General features: G+C 45.4%; 1 protein-coding gene across 1 annotated transcript in view; it reads right to left on the bottom strand.

Moving 5' to 3' along the window:
- The window catches only part of ACO2 (aconitase 2, mitochondrial), a 58885-nt gene that overhangs the window by 18261 nt on the left and 22943 nt on the right, over positions 1-17681 (bottom strand). The window contains exons 2-3 of the mRNA XM_008574153.1: positions 7606-7742; positions 2212-2470 (exon numbers count right to left, since the gene is read on the bottom strand). Coding sequence (XP_008572375.1) covers positions 2212-2470; positions 7606-7742 — 396 coding nt within the window. The remainder of the gene's footprint in view (positions 1-2211; positions 2471-7605; positions 7743-17681) is intronic.

Below are 17681 nucleotides of genomic sequence, written 5' to 3'. Positions count from 1 at the left end.
CTAAGGGCCTATTTAATTCCCCCAGGTAAAAGAATGGCAGACAAAGAACTTGGGTCCCCAGAGCAGTTTCTTTCCAATTAATGATTAATATACTGGCTTTTTCCTTACAAATCAGTTGCCTGTAAAATTGGTGTTGAGGGCAGGAGGCTGTGGCCATGTGTCTGGGCACCCATGCATGTGTGTTTGTGCAAGTATGGGAAGGGGGAGTGGCCCCAAAGTCTCAGCCTGAATTCAGCCTGGATGCCTTTCTGGCTGTGTGACCCTGGACAAGTCACTCTGCCTCTCTGGGTCCTAGCCATAGTACTCTTTACAAATTCATGGAAAATGGACCATATCTTTCCCCTTCCATGACTCCTAGGATGTGCCCAGGGCCCTTCCCACAGCCCTCAAGGTCTTGTCTGCCCCACCCACCTCATACCACCTTCTCTTCCACATATATACACAGCTCCACCACTATAGGCCCCCTTTCAATTCCACAAAAGCATCTAGCTTCTTCCTGCCTCAGGGTCTTTGCATGTGTGGTTCTGCCTAGAATATTCTTCCTCCAGTTAACATCGACTTACCTGTTCATATCTCAGCTTATATGTTCCATCCTCAAACAGGCTGTCCCTTTCCCCCCAAAATCTAAATTAGACCTCTTTCTCATACTCTCACAGAGTCCTTTACTTTCTCTTCCAAGCACATATCCAAATTTGTAATGACCTATTTCTGTGATTGTTTAGCATCCATCTCCCTACTAGACTCTAAGATCCATGAAGACATAGCCCATCTGTCTATTTCACACTGACCCCCAGCACCTAGCACAGTACCTGGCATAAAACAAAAGTTCAATAAACATTTGTTGAATAGGGGCTGGCCGGTTAGCTCAGTTGGTTAGAGTGCCGCCTTGTAACACACCAAGGTCAAGCGTTTGGATCCCCATACCGGTCAGCTGCCCAAAACAAAACAAATTTGTTGAATAGATGAGGGAATGAGCTCTGAAATCCTATTATTCTGTGACTCTCATCTCCAGAATGTAGATTCTGAATCCAAGCAAGGTGAGGGCCAGCCCCTGAAAGCAGCAGTACTACTGTGAGCAGTTGTCCCCAGGGCTGAAGAGGACCCATGTTCCTGGACATGCGCAGCTCCCAGCACCACAGGAACTCCTGTAACATTACCTTCCCTGATACTGCTAGCATGGAAACCACCAGCAGGCAGGACTCTCCTTTGAGCTGAGTGGAAAAGAGCCACTGTGCAACCAGGACACAGAACAGTGGGCCAGGGTGAAAAGAAAGAACTCGAATGGAAAAGCTGCCCTCAGGATTTCCCATGGGACTGTGAAGCTCTTTGAGGCGTGCTGACCCTGGGAGCCAGAGCACTTTCAATCTCATGCCCCACTCTGCCCCTGCCAGCTGTAGCCCTGCCAGCATTCAGCCTCTGCCAAACGCCCCCCATCAGGGGCACTCACTCCCACTGCAGGGGGTGGAGAGCAGGGAGGCTCAGAGCTGGGAGAGAGAGTCTTGCTATTGTTAAGAGTAGGCACCCACAAAGGTACCACAGCCAAGCCTGGGAGGAGCAGGAATTTGATTTCATAAGGAAGGGTGGGGGGAATTGAAGGAAAAAACTCTTCTGTATAGCATATAGCCACTTCTGTCTAGTTAAGCAAAACTCACAGCAGAAGAAAGGCCCCCAGAGGTGGTTAATGGGTAAGAGAGAGTGTTACAGTGGGAGCTGGGGCCAGGTTTTGCCCTCATCACAGCCTCATTAGCTGTGGGACCTGACTGCATGGTGCTTTGGCTGACTCCAATTTACACACAGGGACACCATCTGGCCCACCTCACTGACAGGGTCCTCTGAGGATCACAAGAGAGCAGGGTTGAGCATACATGCAATGCTGGCACAGATGTGCTGGGACAAGCCCCTCTCTGCTCAAGCAGAAGGGAAACTAAACTGCCCTCTGCAGAGCCACCAACCATAACACAAAAAGGAGCTTCAGTGGGGTAAGATTAAGGCTGATTCTTATTTTCTTTAGGCTTTCTCTCTCTCTCTCTATTTTTTTTAACATCTTCACAATGTGCAAATGGTAGTTTTAGAATTAGAAAGAGCAAAAACAAGTCTTATAAACAGACTAAACCAAAAGGCCCGTTGGGATTTGAAGGCAGTGCCCTGGGTTGCCCCTGTGTGAGGGCTCTGCCTTTCATCCCACATCACACCCACATGTCTGCAGCTCACCTTGGCTCGGCGCAGGTCTTTCTCGCCCCCGAGCTGGGCCTCAATCAGATGGTCACAGTGGATGGTGGATGGCACAGCCACCTTGGGCAGCCCACTGCTGATGAACTGCAGCATGGCCATCTGGGCTGTAGCGTCCTGCATGGCCACGCGGTCAGGCCGCAGCCGCAGGTAAGTCTTGCCCCGCTCAATCTCCTGGTTGGCCGGGTCATCCAGGTGTCCATACACGATCTTCTCTGAGAGGGTCAGAGGCCGGTTCAATCTGCAAGAAGAGGGAGGGGTGGCCTGGTACCAGCTGCACTACCTCCTGCCCACCCGCAGCCTCTCCCAGGGCACCTGACAACCTGGACGGCAAGCAAGGAGCCTCTGCTCAACTTGTTCATCAAGTTCCACTGGGGCGAGGACAAGTCAGTCCTGCTCACTATGGCACCTCCAGCACATGGCATGGTGCCTGGCACTCATTAGGTGCTCCACAATCACTTGATGAACAAGTGAGTGACAACATCACAAGAAGTGGTAGGGTTGGGATTTTTTTTTTTTTTTTTTTTTTTTAAAGATGACCGGTAAGGGGATCTCAACCCTTGGCTTGGTGTTGTCAGCACCACGCTCGGCCAGTGATCAAACCGGCCATCCCTATATAGGATCCGAACCCATGGCCTTGGTGTTATTAGCACCGCACTCTACCGAGTGAGCCACGGGCCGGCCCCGAAGGGTTGGGATTTTTAAAAGAATATTTGTTTTTCTAACATATTAATCACTATTATCCAATAAGTACCTACAACATGTATATCTTATTACTTAATCCTCATTGTGTTCTTGTCAGTTAATAAAACAACCAAGAGGAAACAGGCTCAGCAGAATGATGTTGGTTTTTTTTTTTTTTTTTTTGTCCTTTTTGAGACCGGCCACACCGCGCTCAGCCAGTGAGCGCTGTGAGTGCACTGGTCATCCCTATATAGGATCCGAACCCGTGGTGGGAGCGCTGCTGCGCTTCCAGTGCCGCACTCTCCCAAGTGCGCCACGGGCTCGGCCCTTGCTTTTTTGTGACCGGTAAGGGGATCGCAACCCTTGGCTTGGTCGCCTGCACTGCGCTCAGCCAGTGAGCGCAGCGGCCATCCCTATATAGGATCCGAACCCGTGGCAGAAGCACCGCTGCGCTCCCAGCGCCGTACTCTCCCGAGTGAGCCACGGGATCAGCCCAGCAGAGTGATGTTAACAGTCCAAGTTCACAGCTATAGTCTCACCTTGGATCCTCTACTTCTCTCTTGTGCCCTCAGTCCCACTAAGACATAGGGGTTCGGTACCAGCATCCCCTTCACCCAATCTCCCCCAACCCTCCACCTCTGGTGTTGGATGCCTGACTACCCTATTATGCTAAAGCTTTTCCCATTTGCCCCACTTGCTCTCACCCCTTTGAGATCAGTTCTCAAGAAGAGAAACCCAGTCACTGCATCCAGCCTCTCACTGGTCCTAATCTTCCTAGCCCCATTTCCCTGGAGGTCCCAACCCTTCCTTCCTCATAAGGGCCAAAACGGCAATCCAAGCCTGGCCCTTGCAGTGGGTGGAGGAGCTCTGTGTGCAGCCCCTGCCACCAGGACTCAACTGCCTCCTCCTCACCAGCCTCCCACTCAGCTGGAGTCCTCCACCCACCTCACAGCTCCCTGATGACCCCCTGCTGCTGCCCACCTGACCTGGTTGCCCCCATCTTGAGACCTCCCAGGAAGGAGCAGAATTCCTCCTACACCCAACAGGTCATACCCTATTGTCTGAGGCTAAGAAAAAAGAGTCAAATCAGGAGCCGGGAACTCTGGATTTAGACCTGACCCATTACTAAACCCACTGAGTAACCAGATAAGCAACTACCCTCCTCAGGGAGCTCAGCACCCTAACTCTAAAGTCCAGGGCTTGGACTGGAATGGAAAGCTAGCACTTATATGGTTCTTTCTTTGTTTCTAAGAAGCTTCACTGAAGTATAATGGCGTACAATAAACTGTGCATATTTAAAGTATACAGTCTGATAAGTTTGATATAGCACACACCTGTGAAACCAGCACTACAATCAAGATACTGAATATATCCACCTCCTCAAAGTTTCCTCCTGCCCACCCCATCCACAGGCCACTACTGTTCTGGTTTCTGTCACCACTTTCATGTATACAACTCATTTTATCCTCACTATTCAGATGAGGAAACAAGCAGAGAGGTGAAGTAACCTGCCCCAGGTCATAAAGCTAGAACACAAAGAGCCAGAAGTGTGGCTCTCCTGCCTGATGTGTTCTTTATGTTAGCCGGAACTGCCTCAAAACCTGGAAACTTACAACAGGGCCCAGCACAAAGTGTTGCCAATTACCAGTATGCCTCTGCTGGAAAAGCAGGGACACTTCCCCCTGCCACCCTAGCTTCCGGTCCCTCACCCCAAGTTTACCTAAGCCCTTGAAAGTAAGAATTCCCTAAGGCTCCGGCTCTGCAGGCAACAGCAGATCAACTGGAGATTCTGAGAATCTCTTACAGTTCTGCCATCATGAGAACCTTCAGTAAAAATAGCAGGGGCCGGCCCGTGGCTCACTTGGGAGAGTGTGGTGCTGACAACACCAAGCCAAGGGTTAAGATCCCCTTGCCGGTCATCTTTTTTTTTTTTTTTTTTTACAAAAGATGACCGGTAAGGGGATCTTAACCCTTCACTTGGTGTTGTCAGCACCACACTCACCCAGTGAGCAAACCGGCCATCCCTATATAGGGATCCGAACCCATGGCCTTGGTGTTATCAGCACCACACTCTCCCGAGTGAGCCACGGGCTGGCCCTGCCAGTCGTCTTTTAAATAAATAAATAAATAAATAAATAAAAATAACAATACTGGGCTGGCCAGTTGCTCAGTTGATTACAGTGTGGGCCTTATAATACCAAGGTCAAGGGTTCAGATCCCCACCCAACCCCCCACCCCCCAAAAAAGGCACTAGCCTGAGCTACGGCCTGCCCCATTTGCAGCAGCACCTCTAACGTTGGTGTACGAGCAGTGACTCTCTGCTCAGAGCAAAGCCCCTCTTTCTGGGCCCCAGGGAAGATGAAAAATAGCACACGGGCTTAAAAACCCAAGCAAATGCCTGAAGCTGTATAACAAAGCCTGCTGGGTTCATCACCGCATTTCCCTGAGGATTAACTGAGGATGGCAAAATGGGTCCTCTATATTCATCTGTCCCTCGTTGCTCTGGATGACACAGTCCCAGTTCCCAAGAAGAGAATCAGACCCCTTCTGTCACAGACCCAGGGTGAAGGAAGAGTCCCTCAGCAAATCCCCTGACCTTCTAAAAAATTATTTACAATAGAATTCTTTTTAGAATAGCCTCACCATCACCTTCTTTCTCTATGTCAGGGTTTCTCAACCATGGCACTGCTGACAGTTTGGGCCAGATGATTCTTTGCTGTGGGACTGTCCTGTGCACTGTAGGAAGTTTAATAGTATACGAGGCCTCTCCCTACCACGAGTTATGACAACCAAGAATGTCTCATTGCCAAATGTCCCCCAGGGGGCAAAACCAACCACCTCATTAAGAACCACTGCTCTGTGGCAGCAATGAAGATAGAACCACCCCTGTCTGTACACATCTGGAAAATGCTTAAAGTCACTGGACTTCTCTGACTAATGCAGGATTAGAAAAAAATAAGCAAAGGAAAGAATATTTATTTTGTGTTAATTTTACTGATAAAATTAAAACCTAAAAAACTCCCAGTGTTGTTAGAGCACAGCTTCTAACACCAAATTCAGATCCCCACACAGGCCAGCTGCCAAAAAGACAAAACAAACAAATAAAAAAACCTCCCAGTGCCTTAAAGGGCATTTTGTTGTTGTTAATTGTTTAAAGCAAAACTAAATGGCAAAAAATACTCTTTTGTCAAGTTATCTCAATGCAAGCATCTATGTTAGCTCTCCTTCCGTGTGAAGAGCAAGGTGGCAAAAGCATTTTGCAGCCTAAAGGAAAATCCACTGTTTTTCCACCAAGCTATAGTCTTGACAGCTCCAAGAATAAATCAAATATTGTTTCCTGTGGAAAAAGTACTTGTACAAGGTCCCATATTGATGGAGACAGGGGTAGGGTCTGAGATTCTGCCAATGCTGCCAGTCCATGGACCACATTTTGAATAGCAAGGCCTAAACCACTTGATTCAGAATCCCTAGGAATGGGGCCCAGGGGTTGGTTGTTTCAAAAGCTTCCCAGATGATTCTAATGTGCTGTCTAGATGAACCCCACAAGAATGCTGGAACACCACTGGTAGGCACTGGAGTCAGATAAACCGGACTTGACTTTGGCTCCGCCATGCAATAGAGGTAATACCATAGACAGGCTATTTCCCCAATCTGACACTCAGTTTTCTTATCTACACAGTGGGGTGATGGGTGTGACAACAACCTATGAGCATTGTTGAGAAGAACAGAAATAACGTACGTGAAGTGCCTCCACCACACTGGACACTCAGGTAGCTACAGTTACCATCCGTGACAAATGGTTAAAAGGTGATGCTGTGCTGGAGGCTTTTGGAGATAAAGATTGAGATAGTTCCTACCCTTAAAAGTGAAGTGATGACACTAGTAAATAGGAAGCAAAGTGACAAGAGAGAGGGAGCATGGGATAGGGGTCACAGCACCAGACAAGGGCACGGAGACAGGTTTGTGTGGCTTTGGGCAAGTTGCTTCTCCACCTGAGCCTGTCCCTTGGCTGTACAACATGTATGCTCAGATCCGTTTTCTTCCAGCATCACTACAAACAGTATCAAGGAAACCACCAGGTTAGCAAGAGCATAACCCTGTTGCCAGTTGTTCAAGTTCCAAGAGCAGTGCTGGTTGGTGTGTACTGTCAGCCTCCACTCCTCATTCTCCTGTACCTTATTCATCCTCTGGGGGGAGGATCTAGCCCAGGCCCTGGCACACAGGACAGCAGGGCAAAGACAACGGCCACTTTACCAAATGAGGAAAATGAGGCTCAGAAAAAAGATGTGCTCAAGATCCCACCTGAGCTTTCTTCTGGGTCTCAGGCCCACACACTGAAGAGGAAATACAGATGGTTCTCCAGCCGCTTCTAGAGGGCTGGCTGAGGGTTGGCAGCCTGCCCTGGAAAGGTTGGGAGGTTTAGGCCACAGCACCAAAGCTCACCTGAGACCTTCCCTATCACCCATATCTCCATGCTTCTTGATAACAGATTCTTCCGTGGCAGAGAGGGCAGAAGTTCTACCACCAATCCAGAATCCCTTTCCTCAGCAGGGACTTCTGAACCTGATCACCTTGATCCTGCCATCATCCATCACCCATCTTGCACCAAGCACTTCCCATGTTGCCTGAAAGAGGCAGGCAGCAGAAGCAGCACCCTTAGCAGTCACCATAAGCTCCCACCTGCAGCCTTACCGTTTGCGAACAATGTGAATGTTCTTCTCTAGCAGGTCATAACGGATGTACTCATTGGGCTCAAAGTGGCTCATGGCCACCTTGGCCCGTTGGCACAGGACTGAGGCCACATGGTACTGCCGTACACCCAGGGCTTTCTGCAAGAAGAAAAATGACAGCAACTGTCAATGGAGTACTTAGGATAGTCCATCCCTGAGGGACAGCTCACTATGGTAAAAAAAATCAAGGAATTAAAGTGTTAAGAGCTGTTCAGTGACTGCAGCCTCAGTTTCCTCATGAAACATAGGGATGATATAGCAGCCACAAGGAACACAGCCTGCAGGAGAAAGTGCAAGGAATTTATAGGCAGAATTGTTGGGATCAATGTCAAGTTTGATCATGTAAGTTATATCAACTTAAGAAAAGCCCCCACCGCCTGAGTTCTAGAGGCAGTACGAAATGGGGATATACCCAGCTCTAGTGATCATATAGGGATACTGGGAAGGTTAAGTGGGACCACATATGAAAGTTCTCATTAAACTGTAAAGCACTACCCAAATCATAGCTATTATTCTGTCTACACTATAAGTTTTTTGAGAGTGGGGATCAAGCCTAATTTATCTTATTTATCTCTGTATCTGGACTACCTGGCACATATTAGAGATTCAATACATATTTGTTGAATAGATGGAAGAATGAGGAATGAGGAATGAGGAAAACCCCATGCTCAGGCTTTCCTCATCCCTTCAGAAGGTGGTACCTAATTCCCCTTTCCTTTAATGTACAGTGGACTTACTGACTTAGTTCTAATGAACAGCATGTGACAAGCAATGCTATGTGACTTCCCAGATTAGGTCATAAAAAGGAAAGCTTCTGTCTGCCTCGCACTGTCTCTTGGACAGCTCTGGGGGAACATAGTCATCATGTTGTTAAGACATTTGAGCAGTCCTGGGAGAGGCCCACCTACAGAGGAATGGAGGCTTCTTGCAATAACCAGCATCACCTTGCCAGGCATGTGAGTGAGCCGCCTTGCAAGCAAATGTTCCAGCCCCAGTCCAAGCCTTCAGATAACTGCAACCTCAGCTGACATCTTTACTGCAACTTCTTGAGCGATCCCAAGCAGAACCACCCAGCCAAGCTGCTCCCAAATTCCTAGTCCACAGAAACTGTGAGAGATAAATGTTTACTGTTTTTTCAAGCCTCTACATTTCGAGGCAATTTGTTATGCAGCAATAGATAAATGATTGTTATGATGGGGTCTGTACTGGTTAATTTTAAACTGTAGATGAAAACCTTTGCCGGGTACGTGTGACCACAGAAGAATAAACAAATCCAAAGAAATGATAGTGGGAAAGGAAGATCTGCTTTCCTTCCAGGTGGTTGGTGTTCCATGTCTAGAAGGTCATACCCTTGGGCAGGGGAAGAGGTAAAGCTGAAACCATGCCCCAGTCTCCCTTCTTTATGTCACCTGGATATTCAAATCCAAACTCTGCCAACCTCAGCATCTGAACCCATGATGGGTCCACAATTGCCATTCCCTGTTTGGGTCACCCAGTACTGAGAACAGACCACACTATGAAACAGCACCCCAACCGTCATCCATCTTAACCTAATCACAGCAGAAGTGATCTCCCCAGTGTAGACTTCAGATCCACTTGCTCTCCAATTCAATATCCACCAACAGATCCTTACTACCTGCCTTGTTGGATAGGTGTGAAAAACCCATCAATCAAAGGACTTTCAACAGTGCCTATGCAGTACATTTCATCTACAGCTATAACCACCACCCCTGTGACAGAGCGGGGGAGTCCAGTGCATAGGTTGAACTGTCACCTCTTCCAGGGTGATGGAGACATGAAGGATTATTCAAAGCCCATTTCTCCAGAGCAGTGAGAGGCCCAGAAGGGGTTAATCCCAGGAACAATTCCTTCAAGAGATCCGGATTCCTAGGAATAACCCTGAACAAGGTTTTTCTCCCGGTTTTTATTCTCCAGGCAAGAAAGTTACAGAAAAGGAACACAGGCTGTTACAAAAAGAACAATGAGATAATCGTCATAGAAACACTTAGTTCCCCAAGAAACTCAAAGAAACAGCCAAAGGCAAGATGTGGAACATCCCCCAACCATCAGCCTTGAAGCCTTTAGCTCATATACTTTCCCATCATTAGGTTTAGCTGCACTAAGGGCATCTGCCCTTAGAGCAAGCACTTTTTGCTGTTACAATTTTTTTTATCTACAACAGAGACTTTAGTCCTGGGAAAGTTTTCTGTTTTTCCCAAGCTTAGCATTTCTATATATAATTCTAAAAAGTTAGGCGATTCTTTAAACTAAAGGGCTGTGGCCCCACTAAGCTATAAGTTAGGCCCTGTAAAATACATTTGCTTTATTAATGTTGGTATCCTCCGCAGTGAACTGGCAGAGACCAGGGTTGTTTTTGTTTGTTTGTTGCGGCTGGCCAGTATGGGGATCCTAATCCTTAACCTTGGAGTTACAAGGTTGCTCTCTAACCAACTGAGCTAAGCTGACAGCCCAGAGACCTGGGTTTAAGTTTGGTGCTGCTATTCACTGTCTGAGTGATCTTGGACAATTTAAGCTCTCTAAGCACTCATTTCCTCCTAGAGCTATTGTGAGATCAGGACAGATTGAGTACTGAGTATAGTTTCTATTATTATTATCCCTGTGCATTTATAAACATATACACAGCCTCCTCTGTGTTCTTCACACAAATGAAAAACTACACGAGCATTCTGCAACTCACTTTTTTCATTATTAACATATCTTGGACATTTTTCAAATATTTATATTCAGTTCTCTCTCTTAATTTTTGCAACTCAATGGCCCTAAGCTTAAGTTTCCTTAGAAATAAAAATAAGTGTAACAATACCTAGTATCTAGCACAGTTAGCAAAACAATAAATTGGAATCCTAATTATAGTATCGGGAACAGGTAAAGTCCCAATTCCCAACAGCAAGAGAACAGTTAAACAAACTACGGACTACATATCAATACATATCAACACCAAAATAGGCTTTAAGAAATAATGAAAATGATTGGGGGAAAAAAATGGACCAAATAATATGTTGAAACAGAATACAATTTATGGGTAAAGAAAGAATATTTATTGAGTGCCTACGTGAGTGCCTACATGTCTACAACACCTAATCTTCACAGCCACCAGTGAAGTAGCTCCTATGATTATGCTATTTTCCCATTGAGGAAACAGGCTTGCATGGAGGATGAGTGACCGAGGCCACACTGTAGCAAGTGGGACCCAAACTCAGCCTGCCTGACCAACTTGCCTGCCACTGTCCCAGGCAAGTTATTTAACTCCCTATGCCTTCCCCCCAAAAAAGTAGAGATAAACCTCATAGTTTTAATAACAAATGAAATCATCTACAAACTTAATCCTTAATCATGATGCTGCTCTGCTTTCCAACTATGGGAAAGTGTCTGTTCATAACAGCCAGCTTTGTCCAAGAGGATTTTTTTTTTTTTTTGTGACCGGCAACGGACCGCAACCCTCAGTGTCGCACCCATACCGGACCGGGACCGGCAACGGGATCGCAACCCTCGGTGTTGCTCCCGCATCTCGCTCAGCCAGTGAGCGGGAACCGGTCTGTATGTGGGATCCGAACCCTCGGCGGGAGCGCCGCCGTGCTTCACAAGCGGCGCACTGTAGCAGTGCGCCACCGGGCCGGCCCCGTCCAAGAGGACTTTCTGCCATGATAGACATGTCCTAGATCTGCACTGGCCAACACGGCAGCCACAGGATATGCATGAAATATGGCCAGTACAACTCAGGAACAAATTTTTAATGGTATCTAACTTTAATTAATTTACATTTAAATTACTAATTGGGACAGCTCAGGTTTATACATTAATAAGGACGGAAAGAGAGTTTTTAGGAAGCCTGAACAACTTGAATGTTTAAGTCATTTCCTTTGTAAAGGTGCTTATATATTTTTAAGTCTGAGACACACACCCCGCCCCAACGCCAGGAGTTCATCATCCCACACAACCACCAAAGTCCACTTATAATTAATTTCAGAATATTCTCCCTCACATTCTGCCCAACTCTGCTTCCTTGTACAGCTGTTCTTCAGTCGGGGTCTGCCCTCTGGAGCCAAATGAAATAAACCTAACCTCTCTTCCTCAGGACAATGATTCCCAGACCTCAGTTAAAAATATATAATCCTATGCCCCACCCAGGTCAAAGTCTCAGTCTGCAGGGTGGAGTCCCTGTTGTCCTTTCTAAATCTTCTCTTCTCTAGGCCAATGGCAGCCCTGAGTCTTTTCAACTATCCCTTTACATGGCATGTTTCCAAATTCTACAAGAGCTGACCATGCCCTGTGCTGAGGGCAAAAGGATCGCCAGCACCTTTGTGTGTGGTTCTTCTCCACCTGAGGACAGTCCACCTCACTGCTGACACACATATCACATCCACATACCCTTACACCTCAACTGCCACCTTCCTTCTTGAAGGTGTTGAGCCATGTTGTACCTGTGGACTGGGTTTTCTGAACCCACCTTAATCCTGATTTAATTTCATCATCAGTTTCTGTGCACCTCCAGCCCCTGTGGTCTACAGGAGTTCTGGTCAGTAGCACCATGTCCTGACAGGCCCTCCCAATGTGTCTCAGCCACACACACAATAAGCACAATCCCCCACAATAACCACATCCAAGTCTCAACACAAATGTGACCCATCCCAGGGCAGACATTTGGTCCAGCCAACACCAATCTATTTAGCAACACTCTTCAGGCCCAAGTATTCAACTCACTGCAATGATCATCTAACTGGACTGTCACTAAGTCCTCTCTTCTCTGTCTTATGTTAGGGACAGCCTGACTGATTCTGTCAAATGTCCTGCAGAAATCAACACCCACTCTCACTCTCAATGATCTATCTACTCATCCCAACAACAAAAAAAAGAAGTTACCTTAGCTGTGAGACTTTAGGCTTCCAGGGCTCAGTTTTTTGCAACTCTACAGGGTGAAATCTCAGCCTCGCTTCCTGCTTCAGAGCAGTGCTGAGAGAGAGTTAAAGTGCATGAAATGTCATGTGTAAACTGTGAAAAGCTCGGCCAGGTTACTATGCTTATCCTGTAGACTGTCTTCAAGGGTAAGGACACCATGTATTATTCATTCATGGACCACATATCCATACCTTTCATAAAAAAAAAAAAAAAAAAAAAAAACTAGCTCTGGACACCCCACCCCTACTCTTAGAATAAAAATAAAAACAACTACTTATTAAGCACCTGCTCTGTGCCAAGCACCTTTTGTGCCTATTTTGAATTCCCATTATAACAGCAGAAGGTAATTGTTTTTGTTTTGTTTTTTTTTTACACACAGATGACTGGTAAGGGGATCCTAACCCCTGACTTGTTGTTGTCAGCACCATGCTCTCCAAAATGAGCCAACCAGCCCCTCCTACACAGGGATCCAAACCCTTGGCCTCGATGTTACCAGCACCACACTCTCCCAAGTGAGCCATGGGCCAGCCCATTGCAAGGTAATTTTTATTCCCCTCTTACAGATGTGGAAACTGAAGATCAGGGAGTTAAGTAAGAGGTTGCATACTTGGTATGCAGTGAATCCACGCTGCAACCTCTCTCTCTCTGCCATGGGCCACTTCTCCTGAATTCTGCTACCTCTAGAGTCTAAGCCAGTTCTTACCTCACATAGCCCCACCCTTTCCCAGCACAGTGTGATAGTTCAAACTGAAGACCTGTAGTCAGACTGCTCAATCCATCTCCACCACTTATCTGTTGTGACCCTGGGCAAGTTACTTAACCTCCCCAAGACTTTGTTACACTATAAAGAAAATGGAAAAAGAAAGAAAGAAAAAGGAAATGAAGATAGGGTTGGCCTGTTAGCTCAGCTGGTTAGAACATGAGGCTGATAACATAAGGGTCCAGGGTCCAGGGTTCAATCTCTACCAACTAGCTGCCAAAAAAAAGAAAATGAAAAAAATGGATAAACTTCAGAGTGTTACTACGAGGGTACTTCAAAAAGTTTGTGGAAAAGTAGAATTAAAAGATAGTACCAATCTTTCCATAAATTTTTTGAAGTATCTTCAATTTCATCAAATGAAATAATCTACATGAAGTGGTTGACACAAAGCCTGTTCATAGTATAAGTGCTCAATATGCATTATTTTCCTTCATAAAGGAGATAGACACAACATTAGAAGCAGTGATGTTGTGTTCCTTCTCTGGATACTGCCAGAAGCAACGTGACTCTTCTTACTTTTCTTACTGCAAACACAGCTTTAAAGGTCCTTTTGGTTGATAGCATTTTTCAGAAGCCTTAGTTCATCTGGGCCTTTGGCGTTCCTGATCCCTTTCTGATGATTCCAGCTGCTCTGTAGCATTCTTCCTTGGTTACTTGCCCTCCTTCAAACGTTAGGCAAGTCATTCTAAAAATCTAAGCTGATTTCTTTAGATGCCTCTTGTTTTTCTTACTTGCAACTTGTTAGAATTTGCCTTGGAAGGCCTCCTATCCCTCTGAAATTCTTCTACTTATGGGGCCCTGACAATGGGATCTCATCTACTTATCTGAATAATTCAGAACCTGCCTTTCAAGGGCACTGAACATGATGAACTTCCTTGGCCAGCACAAATTCTAAAGGGTCCTGCCATAGGGCCTTTGCACATGCCATTTCTTTTTTTTTTTTTTTTAAAGATGACCGGTAAGGGGATCTCAACCCTTGACCTGGTGTTGTCAGCACCACGCCCAGCCAGTGAGCGAACCGGCCATCCCTATACGGGATCCGAACCCGGGGCCTTGGTGTTATCAGCACCGCACTCTCCCGAGTGAGCCACTGGGCCGGCCCTGCACATGCCATTTCTTCTGCTTGGTATGTTCTCTGCCCACTGCCTTTCCCTATCTGCCCTTTGGCAATTCCCATTGATCCTTCAAACTCCAAATAAATTTCACTTTCTCAGGGCATCCTTCCCTGAATCCCCAGCCTAATCACAGCCTCCTATAATATATGCCTATTTGCCACTTTTTGACATTAATTTGTGAGATGATGTCTGTCTCAAGTAGTATTTAAGCTCCACTACGGGAGGATTGTATCTGTTTATTCATAACTAAATTCCCCAACCTGAACATCAAGTCTGTACACAGGAGATACTACATAAATACCAGTTAGTTAAACTAAGGAATGTTGGTTCTACTTTACCAACCAGCTCTTCCCTATTGAGCAGGGAGGGTTAAATAGAGAGCAGGTTCAGTCAACCTTGCGAGAACAAACAGTTAACAAATCAATGATTTACCAGTCCTAGATGCTTTTGGTTAGAGTGTAAAGAGGCTCAACATTTTTGAAAGACAATTAAGTAATACCTATTAAAATGTGAAATGTTTGTACCTTTTGAGCACTCTCCCTCTTCCAGGAAGCTCTCTTATTAAAATACTTGCATAAATGAGCAGAGAGACAGGCAAGGACATCCTCCTCAGCACTGTTTTTAAGAAAACAACCCAGTTGTCCAAAAATAGGGCACTGATTAAATAAACTCTGTCTCATCCACCATGGAATGCCACTCTACAGCTGTTTGAAAAGAAGATTGGGGTGGGGCCGGCCCAGTGGCTCACTCGGGAGAGTGCGGTGCTGATGGCACCAAGGCCCCGGGTTCGGATCCCATATAGGGATGGCCGGTTTGCTCACTGGCTGGGCGTGGTGCTGACAACACCAAGTCAAGGGTTAAGATCCCCTTGCCGGTCATCTTTAAAAAAACAAAAAAAAAAAGATTGGGCTGGCCAGTTAGCTTACTTGATTAGGATGTGGTACTGATAACATCAAGGGTTCAGATCCCCTTACCCACCAGCTGCAAAAAAAAAAGATAGTAGTAATGGTTGCACAACATTATGAATGTAATTAATGCCACTGAATTGAATACTTAAAAATGAATAAGGGCTGGCTGGTTAGCTCAGTTGGTTAGAGCATGGTGCTGATCACACCAAGGTCCAGGGTTTGATCTCTTACCAGCCAGCCACAAAAAAAAAAAAGAGAGAGAGAATAAGATTAATTAACCTTTACTGGCAAGGAAACCTCCATGACATATTTAATGAAAATATAAAACAAGGGCCAGCCCGTAGCTCACTTGGGAGAGGTGCTGATAACACCAAGTCAAGGGTTAAGATTCCCTTACCAGTCATCTTATAAGAAGAAAAAAAGAAAACAGTATTATGATAAAAGCCCATTTCTGTATAATAATAGTAATTAACAAACGTAAATATGTTTAGGAAAAATTTCAAATGATATGCCTAAACTGTTCATAGCAATTTCTCTATGGATCAGAGTTACGGGTACTTTTACTTTCTATGCTATATATTTTTCTAACTGTTTTTTATTTATCTGGGTGACTGGCCAGTACAGGGATTGAACCCTGGACCTTGATATTACCTACATCACTATTCTGTAACTTTTATATGTTTCATGATATATGAGCTTCTTTTGTAATAAGGAAAGAAGAAAAAATGAATGAGGAAAATAGGTACAGAAAGCCAGGCTAACTGAAGTACAGAGTAGCATAATTGTTTAGTGGCAATTTGACAATAATCAAAAGTTTTGGTTTTTTAAAATGTGCAAATCCTTTGTGTTTCAGCAAGTTAACCTACAGGAAATTGATCATCACTGAGGAAAAGGAAAAAAAATATGCCCTTACAACAGAGGGATCTGGTTTCCACCACTTTAACCCAGAGATCAAACTTAGCCTCATCAACAGCAGGACCACTTGACATTGGTGTCTTCTGTTGGAACGGCATCACCTATGAAGAATTCTTGCCAAAAATGTTTAAGCAAGCTTTGAGACCTTACCCCCAGTGTAAGAAAAATACAGGTGACAAAAAGAACAATCACTCACATCCAGAATGTGGACATTCTACGAGAAAACTGGCCTGGTCTCTTCAAAAAGTCAATGTCATGGGGAAAAAACAGGAGTTGGGTACAGTTCTAGATTAAGAGACTCAAAAGGTAAAACCAATGCAATGTGTAATTTTTTTTTTCCCTAAAAAAAAATTTTTTTTTGGTAGCTGGCCAGAATGGGGATCTGAACCCTTAAAAATGTCAATGTCATGGGGAAAAAACAGGAGTTGGGTACAGTTCTAGATTAAGAGACTCAAAAGGTAAAACCAATGCAGCGCTCCCGCCACGGGTTCGGATCCTATATAGGGATGACCGGTGCGCTCACAGCGCTCAATGGCTGAGCGCGGTGCGGCCAGTCTCAAAAAGGACAAAAAAAAAAAAAAAAAATTAGATCCTGGTTTTGAAAAAGACAGCTATCAAAGACATTTTTGGGAGAAACTAAGAATGTGTTCTGGGTATTAAGACAATTATCATTTTTCTCAGGTCAGGTAATGAGATTGTGGTTATATAGCTGACATTTTAAAAAATTATTTCCTGGGCCGGCCCGGTGGCTCACTGCTACAGTGCGCCGCTTGATAGCGCGGCGGCCCTCCCTCCGAGGGTTCGGATCCCATGTACAGACCGGCCGCTCACTGGCTGAGCGCGGTGCGGGCGCAACACCGAAAGGTTGTGATCCCGTTGCCGGTCCCGGTCCGGTGCGGACGCAACACTGAGTGAGGGTTGCGATCCCTTGCCGGTCACGAAAAAAGACAAAAAGGAAAAAAAAAATTATTTCCTAGCTTTCTGAGGAATTTATTTTATATTTTATTTTTTAAATAATAATTGTACATATTAATAGGGTACCATGTGACATTTCCATATATAAAGAGATTGAGGAATGATCAAATTAAGCTAATTATCACCTCAAAAGTTTATCATTTCTTTGTGGTGAGAACATTTAAAATCCATTCTTTTAACTTTTTCTGGGGGGTGGTGAAGCTGGCCGAACCCTTGACCTTGGTGTGATCAACACCCCATTCTAACCAACTGAGCTAACAGGCCAGCTTGTTTTAATCTGAAATATACAGTACTATATTATAAACCATAGTTACGATGCTGTGATCACCAGAATCTACTCCTCCTATCTAAATGAAACTTTGCACTGTTTTTTTTTTTTTTTCTTGTTTTTTTTGTCTTTTTTCGTGACCGGCAACGGATCGCAACCCTCAGTGTTGCGTCCGTACCG

This window comes from Galeopterus variegatus, unplaced genomic scaffold, assembly GCF_000696425.1.
Source record: "Galeopterus variegatus unplaced genomic scaffold, G_variegatus-3.0.2 Scaffold55, whole genome shotgun sequence".
Taxonomy (NCBI): domain Eukaryota; kingdom Metazoa; phylum Chordata; class Mammalia; order Dermoptera; family Cynocephalidae; genus Galeopterus; species Galeopterus variegatus.
Note: the sequence above shows the minus strand (reverse complement) of the source record. Positions and strands in the feature narration are given on the sequence as shown.